The sequence below is a fragment of the Solanum dulcamara genome, chromosome 3, assembly GCF_947179165.1.
Source record: "Solanum dulcamara chromosome 3, daSolDulc1.2, whole genome shotgun sequence".
NCBI lineage: Eukaryota > Viridiplantae > Streptophyta > Magnoliopsida > Solanales > Solanaceae > Solanum > Solanum dulcamara.
This window is the reverse complement of record NC_077239.1, coordinates 79456228-79473665: the sequence shown is the minus strand read 5'-3', so window position 1 is coordinate 79473665 and position 17438 is coordinate 79456228. Positions and strand designations below refer to the sequence as shown.

General features: G+C 30.1%; 4 protein-coding genes across 4 annotated transcripts; all 4 read left to right on the top strand.

Annotated features, from left to right (window-relative positions):
- The first annotated feature begins 540 nt into the window (after positions 1–540).
- On the top strand, positions 541–1988 carry LOC129883207 (pathogenesis-related protein STH-2-like). The gene is made up of 2 exons (XM_055957813.1): positions 541–808; positions 1404–1988. The coding sequence occupies exons 1-2, from the start codon at positions 625–627 to the stop codon at positions 1700–1702; spliced, it is 483 nt and encodes a 160-aa protein (XP_055813788.1). The 5' UTR covers positions 541–624; the 3' UTR covers positions 1703–1988.
- A 4211-nt stretch (positions 1989–6199) lies between these two features.
- Positions 6200–7316, top strand: LOC129883206 (pathogenesis-related protein STH-2-like). The gene is made up of 2 exons (XM_055957812.1): positions 6200–6465; positions 6691–7316. Exons 1-2 carry the CDS (start codon positions 6282–6284, stop codon positions 6987–6989), a joined length of 483 nt encoding a protein of 160 aa, XP_055813787.1. The 5' UTR covers positions 6200–6281; the 3' UTR covers positions 6990–7316.
- A 2561-nt stretch (positions 7317–9877) lies between these two features.
- LOC129883205 (pathogenesis-related protein STH-2-like) lies at positions 9878–11623 on the top strand. Its single transcript, XM_055957811.1, has 2 exons — positions 9878–10161; positions 11065–11623. Exons 1-2 carry the CDS (start codon positions 9993–9995, stop codon positions 11361–11363), a joined length of 468 nt encoding a protein of 155 aa, XP_055813786.1. The 5' UTR covers positions 9878–9992; the 3' UTR covers positions 11364–11623.
- A 2202-nt stretch (positions 11624–13825) lies between these two features.
- On the top strand, positions 13826–17106 carry LOC129883204 (28 kDa ribonucleoprotein, chloroplastic). The gene is made up of 4 exons (XM_055957810.1): positions 13826–14364; positions 15726–15827; positions 15940–16212; positions 16884–17106. The coding sequence occupies exons 1-4, from the start codon at positions 13951–13953 to the stop codon at positions 16935–16937; spliced, it is 843 nt and encodes a 280-aa protein (XP_055813785.1). The 5' UTR covers positions 13826–13950; the 3' UTR covers positions 16938–17106.
- The last annotated feature ends 332 nt before the right edge of the window (positions 17107–17438 follow it).

The following is a 17438-nucleotide window of genomic DNA, read 5'->3' as shown; positions in this document are numbered from 1 at the left end:
GGTTTTATAAATAAACAAAATAATATTATTTTAATAATTTTTATATATTATATAGCAAAAGATTATAGAGGTGGGGATCGGGGTGGTCAAAGTGTGGGGGTTGAGCGCGATGAGGGATGAGTTTGTTTTTTCTAATTTTTTTTGGAAAATTATTTTTCCGACTTTTAAGAAATTTACAACAACATACATAGTGTAATATTATAAGTGATAGTCTAAGGATTTGTGTGTGTACACAGACTTTGTGAATGTATAGAAATTAATTTCAGTAGACCTCCGATTCAAGTAAATTGTTCCAAAGCAGTTTTGAAAAAAAAAATATAATAGTGAACAAGCCACGTTGAAAATAAAGAAAACGTCAGTTGTAAGAAATTTATTTTCCTAAAAAAATTGAAATATTTTGTTGAATGATCAAACATGAAATAATTTTAAAATATTCTACTAGTACATTTTTACAAAAACTATTTTCCTCCCTACCAAACACACCCTATAATCTCACTCCATTTTATCCCTATAAATAGTATCTTGAACTTCCATTTAATCACACACCTCAAATCATTATATTCATCTTATCCTTAGCTCTTTTAAATTTCCTTTTTGTTCAAAGGCAAATATTAATCAAACATTATGGGTGTGAATACCTATACTCATGAGTCCACAACCACAATTGCCCCTACTAGGTTTTTCAAAGCTTTGGTTCTTGATTTTGACAGCCTTGTTCCTAAATTGTTGTCACAACATGTTAAGAACATTGAAACTGTTGAGGGAGATGGTGGTGCTGGAAGCATCAAGCTAATGAACTTTGTTGAAGGTTTGTTTTATGTTTTTTTTTCTCACTCGGTGTTCGTTATCCGTATTGGAGCTTCACTTATTAATTATTTAGATAAATTTTTATTTTCTCTAGGCAAAAACTTATTTTTGAAAATAATTCTCCAAAATAATTTTTACACTATCTGGTAATCTTTATTGCGACAGTAATATATCTTTACTTTAGGGGTTTCAAATCTCAAATTATTAAAAAACATACCTATATAGAGGTAACAATATTAATCGATGAAAATATAACTTGTCCAACTCATTTAAGCTTGGACAAGCTATTGGCTCTTCCATTCATTAGCTCAAGAGCCCATCAAATATTAGGCTATCATGTAGCTCAAATTGACTCATGAGAAATCTTGGTAGGTTCGATTATGACTAGCATTTTAGACCTGTTCATTCTAAGTAAATTTTGAATTGATTTAAAACTCGTTCAATTATTAACTTAACCTATTTTGATTCGCTCAAATTCAATTCAATCCGTCCATTTAACACCTTTACTTATAGATTTTTGAATAATACAATAGTGTAAAAAGTTATTTACACTGATAATATACGAAACTTAATTATTATTTTTTTGTTAATGTCAGGTGGTCCAATAAAGTACTTGAAGCACAAGATGCATGTGATTGACGACAAGAACTTAGAAACAAAATATTCACTTATCGAAGGTGATATTCTTGGAGACAAATTGGAATCAATTACCTATGACATCAAATTTGAAGCTTCTGGTGATGGAGGTTGTGTTTACAAGACAACAACTGAGTACCACACAAAGGGTGATTATGTTTTTACTGAAGAAGAACACAATGTAGGCAAAGAGAGAGGCATGCATATTTCCAAGGCTGTAGAAGCATACCTTCTCGCCAATCCTTCTGTCTACGCCTAAATATTGATGAAAAGAAATCATGTCAACACGTAAGAAATCACCTACGTGTTGTGACATTATTATATAAATAAATAAGTAAAAGTGTGTGCTATTTCTAAGAAGTTTAAACTCTTGGATGAGAGACGAAAAAGTTAGATTGATTATATAAGGAGTTGTATCAATTCTTCCATGGGAGTGAGTGTTACATTGTTATAATTTTTTGTTGTGTGTGTTTTTTTTTTCCCACTTGTATGTCATGGAAAGAACTTTCATCAATAATATCACAAGCTTTACTTTTCAAATACTTGTACTAAACCTCAAATATGTTGTTCAATGGTGTAGGTAATTATGATATGAATTTTACGGATTTCTAAAAGCAATCTTAAAATGATACTAGCTATATATATAATGCTCAATGTAGGTTATACAAATATTGAATTTTGTATAAGAAATATCATATTTGTTAGATGGTTAAAAGTAAGTTATTCATGTATAAATTTATAACACGATATTTGATTTGCAATTTAGAAACCGCAAACTTAATAGATGTGTAAGTTATGATGAAATTTATATTATTATTTTATGAAGAATAAAAGGTAAAATAGCTAAAATATTCTACATAACTAATTAATGCATAAATGATAAAGAAATTCTCTCATTAAATGTTATTTTATAAAAGATTCATACCATAAATTTTAGATGAAATTTAGACTATTCAATAACTACGATTAATTAGTTGAGGGATAATTTTAAATATTTTATTTAGTTGGTGGGCTAAATTTATAATTTATTTAGTATCTTATACCACTGAACCATGTTTGTTAAAATTAGAGTTAGCAGATTTTTATTTTCTGATGCATAACTTCTGCTTCAAAACAAAAAGGAAAACAAAATAGCATAAAATATGAGAACGAGTTTGGCGTAGCAGCACTCAAACTAAGTCGGAGCATGTAAATCTTAATCATGCCATACATTTATATATATTGTGCACATGAGTAGAGGTTGTATTACTAGTAAATGTTGGTGTAGAAGGGATTAGAATTGAAGTTGCTACCTTGTGGGTGTTGCTAATTAATGGGCGAATTTAGGGCCTAATGATGACTAAATGATTTGAGTCTAATTACAAGACAATGATGAGGTGATTATTAGAGGAGAATATATTAGAGTAAAATAATTGTTTGAAGGCATGCTAATATGTTACCTTTTATTTTCGTGGGTGACATTACTTCTCTGTAAATAATTGACTTCAATTTGAGATTATTTTTCTTGGTTATCACGTTATAAATCAAGTTTTGATATATTGAGATAAATAATTAAATATTAGGTGTATTATATTATATTAAAACCATTAGAGTTATGATATTGGATGAATTGAAACTTAACTCTTGTTTAAGATTTAGGAATATGAGACTTGAGATATTAGTTGGTATCAAAATTTAAGAAATTGATTATAGAATTAGATGAGTTTTGGGTCTAGACTAGACATATAGTGATATGGGTGTCTACGGACTCGTTTGCTTACGAATATTGTATACTTGATAGGTAGAAAATGTGAGGTATTGAAGAAAGGAAAGGCATTGGTGGATTAACTTGCTTTACTTCGGTTCTTCGGTTGAGGTAGGTTATGGTTTATTCTATATCATAGATAGACTCTTAATAGCGATTGATAGTCATTGAGTAATGTGTGAAGTTCACTATGCATTTAATTATTGTGGTATGGACGGTTGATATGTTGTTGTGATTGGTCGGAAATTCCGAGACCGTGAAATCCATAATCTTGCATTTGCCCTATCAAAAATGGTGCCTTGAATAAAGAAGGATTGATGAAACATTGTTAATGAAGTGGAATGTAATAATAAAGAATGATAAATCAATTATATTTGGATCGGGTGTCACGAACCGACACGGTATATTTGGATCGGGTGTCACGTTCCCACACGGTATATTTGGATCGGGTGTCACGTTTCGGCACGATAATAGTAAAGAAAAACTAATTAAAATGACTTAATGCTACCCAATCTTCAATAACTCATTTTCCAAAAGAGCGTGATGTGGAGGTCTGAGCTCTCATGTGTGATCTTGATATTTTTAGACTTAGTATTTTAGAATTAGATGTTCTTGAAGTGATGACTTTCAGATTTTGGGAACGTATGTAATAGACTTTAGTGATTTTGTTAGTTCTTACTTTCATAAGTTGAGCTTCCGCATTACTGTCATATTTTATAAGTTGGGGTTTGTATCGTTGGTTCTCCCACCTAGCAAATTAAGTGTAGGTGTCAATCATGACCCGTTTTGGATCGTGACATTATCGATATGAATTCTGATGGGATGATAATTGAAATTCCTTTATTTTTAATAAAAAATTACAGTTCAAGCTTTGAATATGAAAAAATTCAATTGAAAGTGTCACACCGTCACCCTTAATAATAAATCGTATATATACGAATTGAATTTCAATGCATAAACCAAACACTTTTTTTGAAAAAATTATTTTATCGTAGGAAGGCTGAATGCATACAAACTCCTACTTTCACATTACCAATATAATTGGCTTTACTCAGGCGGCTCTTTAAGGATAAATAAAAAAAAGCGTCTTCGGTCTACAAATTCAAAGAGCTTTATTGTTTTTTAGAACAATAGGATTATATATACATATATATATATATATATATATATATATATATATATATATATACATTTAAATTATTAATTTTTTATGAGTTTCACACTCATTAATTATTTTCTTTTATAAAATATTTTTTTCTTAAAAAATAAAATAAAAACTTTATATGAAAATTTAACTTTAGGCCACCGATAATATTAAAGCCTCACTTAATCAAGATTTCATCAACAAGATTTTTTAAAACAATGTTTGGCTTAGTCAAGATGTCGACATCTAGAATTATTATTTTTTTAGAGAGAAGAACTATTTATATCATTGTCTTCTCACCCACCCCAATTCACCCACGCACCCACCCACCCAATTATCAAAGCATAACCAGTCACCCAAAAAAAATTAAAATTTAAAATTGGAAAAGTATTTACTCGTACATGTTTTCAAACTTGAAATTTCATCATCGTTTATATAGGATTAGTGATCACAATTGATAGTTGAAATGTATTTTGCTGAATAATTGATGATAGTTCAGATAGAAAACTCACACACTACAGTTCAGATATAAAAATTCAAAAATTCATAATACATTAAATATGTGTGTTTTACTTTTACCTGTACACCATTAAAAACAATATTAATATGACAAAATTAATTTTCAAATTAATTAGCTAAATATAAACTGACAAACTACTAATTAATTACTTTTTTAAAAAAGTATTTTTCAAAGTAAGCATAACTTAAAATTTGACCAAATATATATATTATTAATATAATATAAACACTGAATACAAATATATTTTTTTAAAATAAAAACACCTATTAGGATATCATTAAATTCAAACTTGTGAGACTGTTATTTTCATCTTTCTTTAACTATATAATTAGATGAGTGAAATTAATATTAGTATCGAACATTATTAATAATATCAGCAAACGAACGTTCTTAGGTGCTTCCACATAGGTTGGTCAGCACTACGCCACTACCACTATGGTAGGTTCCCACCATCCAATCAACTTAATATCGTGTCACTAAGCCTCATTTTTCCAGCATAAAATTCTTTCAGTTGCCACAACTAACAAATTAATTACTCAAAAGATGACACGACATGTAGAAAAAAAAAATGGACACAAATGTCAACAATGGACTGTTTGAATATTGAAATTAAGATTAAAGCTAAGGTTGCTCGTGACATGAACTTTAAAATCTCACCAAATTTTTTCACAAGATATTTTAGTTTGTAAACAATCTTTTTTATTTTTAGGAGGTAATAATAATATATGTGTATATTCTATTTTTTTTTAGATTTTATTTATAGAATTTTATTAGGTGTGTTGTTATTGTTATTATAGATTTTTTAAATTACGATCTAAATAATTATTTTGAATAAATTAAAAATCTTATGAGAAAATATTATATATACAGTTACAATAAAAAATGTTATAATCGAAAAAATTTATGTGATTTTCACTCTTTTTTTTTGTTTCCCACCCTGTGTCTGGAGCCCCAACTAAATTTGAATCGCCCACTACAGAACCTATTCGGAGGTGGCGCTCCTAACAAAAAAAAATCCATACTCAAAACTCAAATCCGCCCGACTTGCCATTAGAGTGTTCTTTCAGACGTTGAGAGAAAGGGACCCATGGACACACCATCAGAGCTAGATTTAGCTTAAAATCGGTCAATTGCCCCAACCCCATCATCGAATGAGGTTCCAGTGTTTCACTAAGATTTCGAATAGTGGTCCTAGTAATTTTCACTCTACTTGTACTGGGTACAGATAATTGTCGACCACTTGCCCAAATATCTATATTTATATGACTTTTCAAGGTAGGGACAAAATTTAAATAATAGCCATCAGCTAAATATTACTGCATTTTATCCTATAAATACCACCTAAAACGTTAATTATAACACACTTCAAACCATTATATTCCTCTCATATATCCTCTCTTTTTTTCAAAGGCAAATATTAATCAAACATTATGGGTGTGAATACCTATACTCATGAGTCCACAACCACAATTGCCCCTACTAGGCTATTCAAAGCTTTGGTTCTTGATTTTGACAGCCTTATACCTAAATTGTTGTCACATGATGTTAAGAACATTGAAACTGTTGAGGGAGATGGTGGTGCTGGAAGCATCAAGCAGATGAACTTTGTTGAAGGTTTGTTTTTATGTTTATATATCTTGGTTAAATAATATGGTCTTTTTTAAAAAAAATAATTTTTGGATTGATCAATAATTTGTTCATTTATTAAGTCAATTTATGATCCATCCAAATTTAATTCAATCCGCGTGTTGATATCTTTTCAATAACCTGTTAGGTAAAAATCATTTACACCGATAATTACTATACAAATGTGATTTACTGTTTTTTTGTTAATGATAGGTGGTCCAATAAAGTACTTGAAACACAAAATTCATGTGATTGACGACAAGAACTTAGAAACAAAATATTCACTTATCGAAGGTGATGTTCTTGGAGACAAATTGGAATCAATTGCCTATGATGTCAAATTTGAAGCTGCTGGAAATGGAGGTTGTGTTTGCAAGACAACAACTGAATACCACACGAAGGGTGATTGTGTTTTTACAGAAGAAGAACACAATGTAGGCAAAGAGAAAGCCCTGGACCTTTTCAAGGCCGTCGAAGCATACCTCCTAGCCAATCCTTCTGTCTGTGCTTAAATAACGATGAAAAATGAATCAGGTCCACACCTGAGAGATGTATGTTGCGATTTATATAATTAAATAATCTATTTCTAAAAAGTTTAAACTTTTAGTTAAGACGAAAAAGTTTGATGGGTTATGAAGTTAATTAAAAGTTCCAAGGGCTTGAGTTTTACATTGTTATAGCTTTGTGTTGAGTGTGTGTTCTTTCGAGTTGTAGCTCATGGAAAGAACTTTTATCAATAAAGAATATTGAAAGTTTTGCTTTCAAAAATGCTTGTATGAAGACTTAAAATGTCTTTTTTCTTCAATATATTATATGAAGCTCAAGGCATAATTACTCTACACATGTTGACCGGACATATCCTCGAAATTTTAATTAGAAATATATTTTACTCCCTCCATCTCAGATGGATATCTTATTAAAAATATTTATCTCATATTACTTATTCCATCTTATTAAAAATATTTATCTCATATTATTTAATTATTTACTAAATTGATATAAAATTAATTAATTTTTTCTTATTTTACTCCTACAATTAATATGCTTCAAATGTTTAAATTAATTTTGAAGATTCAAAAACTTCTATCTTTCAAACATCTCAGATGGATATCTTATTAAAAATATTTATCTCATATTACTTATTCCATCTTATTAAAAATATTTATCTCATATTATTTAATTATTTACTAAATTGATATAAAATTAATTAATTTTTTTTTATTTTACTCCTACAATTAATATGCTTCAAATGTTTAAATTAATTTTGAAGATTCAAAAACTTCTATCTTTCAAAAGGCTAATTAATATGAGCAAAAGATAAAATAATAAAATTAAATAATATATTAATAATTTTTTAATTATCGTATAAGATGCAAAGTGCCCTATGAGACGGGGAGTACTAAACTAGCGTTATTAATGATTCTTAGTGCTCATGTCACTATCAGCAAATAATTTTATACATCAATTTTAAAAAATATATGCATAAAATATGTCAAAAATTTATTGAGGTTGCATACTTTGACGTTGTCAAAGTTCAACATTAAAATTAGGTTTCAAATTTGGAGAAAATAATTTGGACGTTCTTAGTAAAGAAGGAATAGACTAGACAGCAATCTGATAAGAGTGGATTTTTTTGGTTGTTTACTATGATAAAAAAATTTAGAAATACATAAAATAAAATAATTTTTTTGACTATACGCAAGGCAAAAACTTTTTGAGTCTTCGATGAAAGTTTTTTTTTTTTTTTCTTTTGATATTCGAGGTCTGATTTATTTCTAGAGATGATATCCCCAATATAATTTTTTTAGTTTTCTCAAACTCAAAAACTTTAAAAAATAATTGACTTTTTTTTACACGAAATATATATTATGTGCATCCAAACATGACAAAATTCCTACTTTCACATTAGCAATGTTGACGTTACTTAGTCAAGATTTCTAAACTTGTAAAAGATTTCATAGGGAAGGCGACGTTTGGCTTCACCTTAGTCAAGGCGTTGAAGAGATTTCAAGAAAAAGACAAGCTAATTGTATTGCATAATATTTAATTGTTATTAGATTAGTTAAACATATTTATATGTAAATTTATTTAAAATGTAAAAAAGTCATCTGAAAAATATAACATATTACTTATTATAATAAATAAATATATAGTAGTAATATAAAAATTAATAGATATATATATGCGGAAAGTCGTTTAAAATCATATCCCCTTAATAATTTATATCATCCCCACTTATCTCTCCCCCCCCCCCCCAAATTACCAGAATGCAACAAGCAACAATTTATTTTTTATGTCTAATAAGATTTTTTTAAAAAAATATTACATATTTACACATTTTATTTTATCAAAATTTTTAAAATTTTCTACTATTTAAAAATAAATAAAAAATTTCCTCTCGGATACATCACTCGCTGATACATCCCTATCGGATGCATCCCTCCCCTCTCGGATAAATCATTCCCCTATGTATCTGGATGTCCTATATCGCCTCTCTCATACATCTCTATCCCTCTCTGATGTATCTCTCCTTTTTCGAATACATCTCTCCTCTATGTATTCGGATATCTACTTATATATCCAAAATTAATAAATTTTAAAAAAAATTATAATTTAAAAAATAATAGAAAATTAATGTAATTTGCTGTTAATACTCTGTGATTTATGTAAATTATACCTTTTTTTACGATTGTAAACATTTATATAAAATAATGGTGATTTCCAGATTAAAATCATACCATCAAAGTTTTATTTAAAATCAAATTAAACTTAATAAGTAGAATTATTTTATTTATAAATTTTATATTAATATTATTAAATATTATTAAATATTAAATAAATTTAATCTTAATTTTTATACCAAGATGATCCTAATCCAAAATCATAAAGCATTTGGATATATATGACACAATTTTGATCTGTACACTTAAATGTGTCATCTAGCCTCATTGTTAGACCATTTTGTCATGAAGTTATCCAACGCCACAACCAACAAATTAATTTAAACAGAGTGACGCGCATGGAACAATTTTTTTTTTGTATTTTTTTTTTGATGTTCAATATTATTTTTGATCTCGATTAATTTAATGAATATGTAAGATTTATTATACGTAAAATCTCACTAAAATTATAATAAATAATAGATATAAATTTATAATTTTAAAAATATAATAAATTTAATACTAAAAACCTTTAAAATAATTAATTAACATATAAGATTTAAATTCTAAATCCGTTTTTGCTAAAAGATAACCATCACCATCTTGAAAAATGTATATAGAAGTCAAGAATGACCGACTTTGAATGTTGAAATTAAGATAAAAGCTAAGGTTGTTGATGAATTTAAACTCTAAACTCTTACTCCACTATGTCCCCTATAAATACCATCTAAAACTTAACATTACATCCCACAACTCAAGACTAGCTAAGCACATTAATTTTAGTTCTTACATATATATATATACACACACACACACTCTTTTGTATTACTTCAAGTTGCAAGGAAAATTAACATTATGGGTGTCACTACCTATACACATGAAGCCACAAGCACAGTGTCTCCTACTAGGTTGTTCAAAGCTTTGGTTGTTGATGGTGACAACCTTATCCCTAAATTGATGCCAAATGTTAAGAATGTTGAGACTGAGGGAGATGGAAGCATCAAGAAGATGAACTTTGTTGAAGGTAATATAACAATTAATTTTATGTTTATCATTTTTACAAACCTAATTAGTATAAATGATTGATCTGATTGTGTAAATATCTTTTGCATTGTTAGTATATAGGATAATTAAATTCTTTCTGTGAAAGGTTAAAAATACATTTAAAATATTTCAAAATTTTGAGTTTCATGCCATGTGTATAACTGTTGTTGTTGAACTATCTCCAAATATCTCTCAAGATATTATAAACTATCAGTTGATCATTTTTACTATCTGAAATATTATAATTTTTCAGATAAGAAAAGTGAACAAACTGATAGTTCAAGATAGTTCAAGTGTGTTTGATATAAATGTTTGGTGATAATTTAGATAGAAAATTCACACATATAATAATTCAATTCAGATTGAGTTAACTATCTCCAAATATCTCTCAAGATATTATAAACTATCAGTTGATCATTTTTACTATCTGAAATATTATAATTTTTCAGATAAGAAAAGTGAACAAACTGATAGTTCAAGATAGTTCAAGTGTGTTTGATATAAATGTTTGGTGATAATTTAGATAGAAAATTCACACATATAATAATTCAATTCAGATATAAAACTCAAGAACTCAAAATATTTTAAATATGTTTTGACCGTTAACTCAAAAAAATTCTTTTCAATGTTTAGAAAAACCAAAAGTGAGCTAAAACAGAATTTTATTCGCTCGCTCAGTACCATTTAATTAGGTGACACATAATTTCTTTTAGTTTGTCCCTAAAAGTAATACATTTTTATATCTAAAATAATAAATTTATGATGTTATTCGCTCGTTTAATACCTTTGATCTATTTATAGACATCGTTTAAATGACCTTATAGCTTAAAAAATTATTTACATCGATAATATACGAAACTTACATTAATTTTGTGGTTGGCAGGTGGTCCAATAAAGTACTTGAAGCACAAGATTCATGCGATTGACGATAAGAATTTGGTAACAAAATATTCACTTATCGAAGGTGATGTTCTTGGAGACAAATTGGAATCAATTACCTATGATACCAAATTTGAAGCTGCTGGAAATGGAGGCTGTGTTTGCAGGACAAAAACTGAGTACCACACAAAAGGTGACTATGTCTTAAAGGAAGAAGAACACAATGAAGGCAAGAAACAAGCCCTAGAACTTTTCAAGGCTGTTGAAGATTACCTCCTTGCAAATCCTTCTGTCTACGCTTAAGTGATGAAAAAAGAATCAGACTCGCACGGTTAGTGCACAGGTAGAAAGGACTCTTCATGAAGAATAGTTGTACCAAGTGGCTTGAGTTTTACTTGTTATAGTTTTTGTTTTTTTGTTGTTCTGTGTGTTCTTTCCAATTTCCATATATGTCATGGAAAGAACTTTGAATAAGATGGGCAAGCTTTACTTATGAAAAGTTTGTACCAAACCTAAAATGTGTTGTTCAATATTATATGATATGATGCACAAGGTTTAATTTAGGAGCTTTTTAACTCAGAATTTAATCTCATATTTTTGACTTGTCTCGATGATCTTGAATTAGATCAATATCAAGAATAATAATAGTTAATCATCAAATTAATTCGAATTGAATAATATTAAAGATATTCTTTAACCGTTTTACCTCAATTGATCTTAAATGCCAATAATCGTAGTGGGACGAGTGGCAGGGTGTGGGGTGAGGCTCGGCTTAGTGCCTTTGCGGCTTTGCCTGTCTATGGGCACATTTACGCATTTACGATAGCTTTGAAGATGCACAAACAACCTTTGGACTTCAATGACTATAAATAATCTTCATAATATGAGTAACACACAGATACGTTGAATCTCTGATCCAAAATCATACTCTTATACTAAAAGAGTCTTCAAGGATCGAAATTCGAAATCATAATCTTATACTAAAAGAGTCTTCAAGGATCGAAACTCGAAAAAATCGTAGTGTAACGTGTATCCTCCCCTATTTCGGTCATGGAATAGATGAAATAAAAAAAAATGGATGAGATTGGGTCCCGGCGGATCTAAACAATCTTGTTTTTTTGAACATGAAGAAATAAAGAAGCCCCAACATACCAAAACTAGCTGTCACTCCATCAGTTGTCGGAGATGTAAGGATTGATACATAAAATAATATTTTATGTATCAATCCTTACATCTCCGACAACTGGTGGAGTGACAGCTAGTTTTGGTATGTTGGGGCCCCCATAGAGAGGCAGGAGCCCCCAGCCGGATCGACCGGAGATCTTGCTCCTTCTTCCGGAACCGGAACAGCAGCTTGACCTGTGGAGAGTCTTCAAGGATCGATTCAACGATCGAAATCCGAAATTATAATCTTATACTAAAAGAGTCTTCAAGGATCGAAGAAGAGGCTGAAGAAGATGAAAAGAGATGAAGAGAGTGACTGAGAGCAATTAGGGATTTCTGTGTATTTCCAAAATAAAAAATGAATGCTCACTTACAAAATATCTTGTGTTTTGTACATATACAAACTTAGTTGAGCCACTTAATTAGTGTGGGGCCTACTGCACTAACAAACCACTAATAATCAACTAACAACCAATCAACTAACTACTAACAGCCAAACTACTAACAGCTAATTAACTCCAATAGACACAATTTGATGATTTTGAGCTCATAGGTTTCAAGTGTGGTGGCATTATTGTACATTGACTTCTCAAACGAAGCTCCACAATGTGTATGTCTTTGAGAAACTGAACCCATTGAAACATGAAAACTTAATAGTAAAAAATACACTTAAATTATATATATTTTTGTGAATTTGATATTTTAACTATTCATTATTTTATTTATTTATGTAAATTATCACCATTTTTCAAGTTTTATAGCTCAATTATTACTCTCTTCGTATAAAAATACACTCTAATGGTAATTCAAGTTATAGAGAATAGATGTCAATTGATAACAAAAATTTCTTAGAAATGTAGTTTTTCTGGTTTTGTATATGTTGTCTATTGTAGTTCGGTTAGCATATTATTTCGTTGTTACTGTACTCTTTTTTTTAATACTAAATATTGTACTTATTTTTATTTTTACTTATCCACTCTTTTAGAAATAAATTTTCAGTTTTACTCTTACTTTTAACATATCAAAAAAAGACAAGTTTTTTTTCTATATTTTATCATTAGCATTAATTACTTATTTTCCTAATCATTATTCAAGATCTACTAAATATCAATTAATAAGGTTAGTGTGGTAATATAGTCATGTCAATCATTATCTTCTTAATGAATGTGTAAGTACAAATGTTACTAGTAAAAATGAATGGAAAAAATATTAATTGACATGTTTTCTTCACTATATATCATATTTCTTTTTTCATAACTACTTTCATTTATTATATTGGAGTCGAATGTCTTTCAAAAATAATCTTTTTATTTTTTCTATGAGATAATAATAAAGTATGTGAACATTAAATACTCTATCTTCTTTAAACTCCGGGATATTACTTATTGATGTAATTTTGTTTATCATTTCATTTTAGAAAGCTTCCAACATGAAAATGAAGTTGTGTGGCTAAGAAAACACCAACATTACTAATAGAACCCAATAAAAAAAGAGTTTCAATTCAATATGAAGAAGAAAAAAAAAGAAAAAATCCAAAAACCTTATCAGTTATAATATCCACCTCATCTATATTTTTCTCCTATCTCTTTGGATTTCATCTCGCCACGTCACCACTCAAAAAAATAAAATAACCCCCAATTTTCTCAACTCTTCACTAATACTTCTCCATCTGAAACATTCTCCGATCAAAATCACCACCGCATTTCAGTGAAATTCCGGCGAAATCATGGCGGCCGCAGCTGCCACAGCAGTAGCTTCTTCATTTTCCAGTCTTCACTGTATACGTTCTAAATTAAATTGGACCAATTCCGATCATCTCCTTAAAATCTCATCCACTAGAACTCCAAATTTAACTTTAATTTCATCATCGTCAAGTGAAGTGACGTCGATTTACAAGAAGTGGAGGGAGGTGCCGAGGCTGGCAGCTGCGGTGGCGCAAGAGGAGGCGGAGTCAGCGGTAACGGAGGAAGAGGTGGAGGCGCCGGTGATTGAGGAGGAGAAGGGAGGAGAGGGTTCCGATGGGAGTAGTAAAAGTGAAGGTGTTAATACTAAGCTTTATTTTGGGAATTTGCCGTATCTTTGTGATAGTGCACAACTTGCTGGGATTGTTCAAGATTATGCTAGTCCTGAGCTTGTTGAGGTATGCATTTTACCTAAATTAGAGTGAAAATGAGTTTTGGTATAGTCAATTCCAAAACGAAGCAAATAAATTACATAGGTCTAAAGAGAATGCGTTAATTTGAATTTTACTAATCTTAATAGCTCAGAAGATTGAATATCTGAACTCCACCTTATTGGTGAGGTATCTGGGATATCAAATACATTCTGAATTTCAGATATATAGGAAAGAGGCGAGCAAGCGAGATAGGAGAGAGACAAGTGAGAGAGTCAGTATCTTTTAGATACATAGGAACAAATTACACCGAATTTTGACCCCATATATCCGAAATACATGATCTGGATGCTCCAGATACATGTATTTAGGGACCGATATGTGGCATAAATGGTAATTTCGAATACTCACATATAATTAAGTCCTAGACTAGTGGGATTTGTTCTGTTTGTCCATGTATATATGGTGTATATCACGGATATGAAAAGCTAATGTAGTTGCCTTTTCTTACTGTATTGTTTAGAGACAAATATTTTCTAGCGACTTGCACAGCTGAGGATTGAATTTTGACACATTATTGTGTTATAGTTGCTTCTTGAAGTAGATTAAGTTGTTCCATCTACACTCTGGCTTTTGTGTTCCCATTTTGTGAACCACATTGACACATTCCCTGTTTACATAGATTTATGGATGATCTTGACTACTATCTCATGGAAAATAATGAGGGACAACGAATTAAACCTTCGTCGAATAAGTAGGTGTTAACATGTGGGTAATTTTCAAGGTTATATAGAAATGAGCATATGTCATACCACCTTAGCTATGTTAGATGGATCCTTTCACTTTTATATCTTGATGTACTTGTGTTGACGGAATGTGATAAGAGGTAGGTGCATTGTTAAAATCCCTCAAGTTGTACTAAAAAATAGAAAACTAACAATGATTTTACCTTTCTATATACTTACACATACTCGTATCATACCCGTCTACAAGTTCATGTAACAGAGCCAACAAGTGCACCCTGTTGCTTCATGATTAAGTTATTGATGAATAAGTTCCAAAAGTAACTAGTATTTGAACTGGAACGTGAAAATGAAAGTCAGCAATTGAACATAGTAATTGTATTTAGAAAATGATTCAAGTTTTGACTGTTAGTTAAGTGAAAGACGGTTGGAATAAGAGCAAAGGTGATCACTTGCAGGCAAAAGGGTTTGAAGCCTGGATTGAACTCGACTCAAAGTGGAACAGTGTTCATAATTAAAACATTATAAAAGCATGTATGCTGCGATTCAATGCTATGAAAAAACTTCCTCCAAATCAAAACCAAAATGTTCCTCCTATATATGTCCTAAATGTATTTTACAAGCTAATTTATCCAATCTGTCCAGGTTCTTTATGATCGGGACACAGGTAAAAGCAGAGGATTTGCATTTGTGACAATGAGCTCTCTTGAAGATTGCAAGACAGTCGTCGAAAATCTAGACGGAAGAGTAAGTGGTTTTTTCAATTTCCTTTCATTAATCGATGTTGAATATTACAAAATATTTCTGAAGTTGAGCTTATATGAGGCTTTGACACTGAAGCGTGATTTACTGATTTCAGGAGTATGGTGGCAGAACCTTAAGGGTGAATTTCTCAGACAAGCCTAAACCAAAAGAACCCCTTTACCCTGAAACAGAACACAAGCTCTTTGTTGGTAATTTGGCCTGGTCAGTCTCATCTGATAGTTTGGCACAAGCATTTCAAGAATATGGAACTGTTGTTGGAGCTAGAGTACTATATGATGGGGAGACCGGGAGATCTCGTGGCTACGGTTTTGTGAGCTTTGAGACTAGAGAAGATATGGAGAATGCTCTTAACAATCTCAATGGAGTGGTATGCATCCTGAACTCTCTTTTTTGAAACATTTCATTTGTTCAGATCACTTTTAGGAAAGGATTTATGTCATAGGTACTTTGGTTTGTGGGATAAGGGATCATAATTCCGGTATCAAATACGAGATTATTTTATCCCGTGTTTGGTTGAGTTTCTGATTCAGGGATTAGCGATCTTGGGATTATTTATATCACAATTGAGGTATTCTTCACCGTAGGATCACAATCTTAGATGCCCTTCACCAAAGTTGTTTTAAATATTCAAGGTTAAAGTTGGAAATAAAAGTTTATCAATTTATCTAGTGTAAAACCAAACACATATTTTATATTAATTCTGGTATTTTCCCATTTGTTGTTTTATCAACCAAATATCTACCAATAAAAGTATATCGACTAAATGATTTCGTCATTATTTAATCCCCGTATTATAATCTTGGTATAAACTTGCTCACGAACCAAAAAGATTCCTACTTGTATAAATATTCTTCTTACACTACTATGAATGTAGTTAATCTATAATTGCAGGTTGGTTATCATTTTTTATCATAGAAATATACATATAATTACCTTATAAGTGATCTGATAGCATAAATATTTTATATCGTTGGTACACGAAACATCAATTCCAACTACTTACAATTTATGCCCCTTTTATTTTATGTCTTTTTTCAGGAATTGGATGGAAGGGCATTGCGCGTTAGCTTAGCACAAGGGAAGAAACAATAAGATGGGACAAGATTCTTGTATATTAGTTGTAAAAGTTCAAATTTGCCATCTATAGAAGAAATTTTTATTCATGGATTAAGATGGCTCAAAGGGCTTTAACTAGGTCAAAAGATGTAAACTATTTGAATTACATCCCCCATACATTGAGCTTTCCTTTTTGTTCTCTTTACTTCCTTTTGTAATTTAGAGAGAGATATAATTGGTCCTTTCAAATTTTAGAAAGCAAATTAAATAATGTGGAACTTTCAAAAATAGTAAAGTGAGCTACAATCATTTAAGTAATTTCTTCCTCCATCACATTATAGTGTAGTTGTGCCTTGTCATGTTCTAATTTTTTCTTGTTAATAAATATATATAATCAGTGTAATCTAGAGAATTACTCGCCTGTCTCCTTTTTTTTTTGTTCTAGATCGCCTGACCCTATATTTACTTTGAACAATTAGGTTTTAGTTCATCTTGCACTATTTCATTTATGTAATTTATTGTTTCTTTTCACTATAT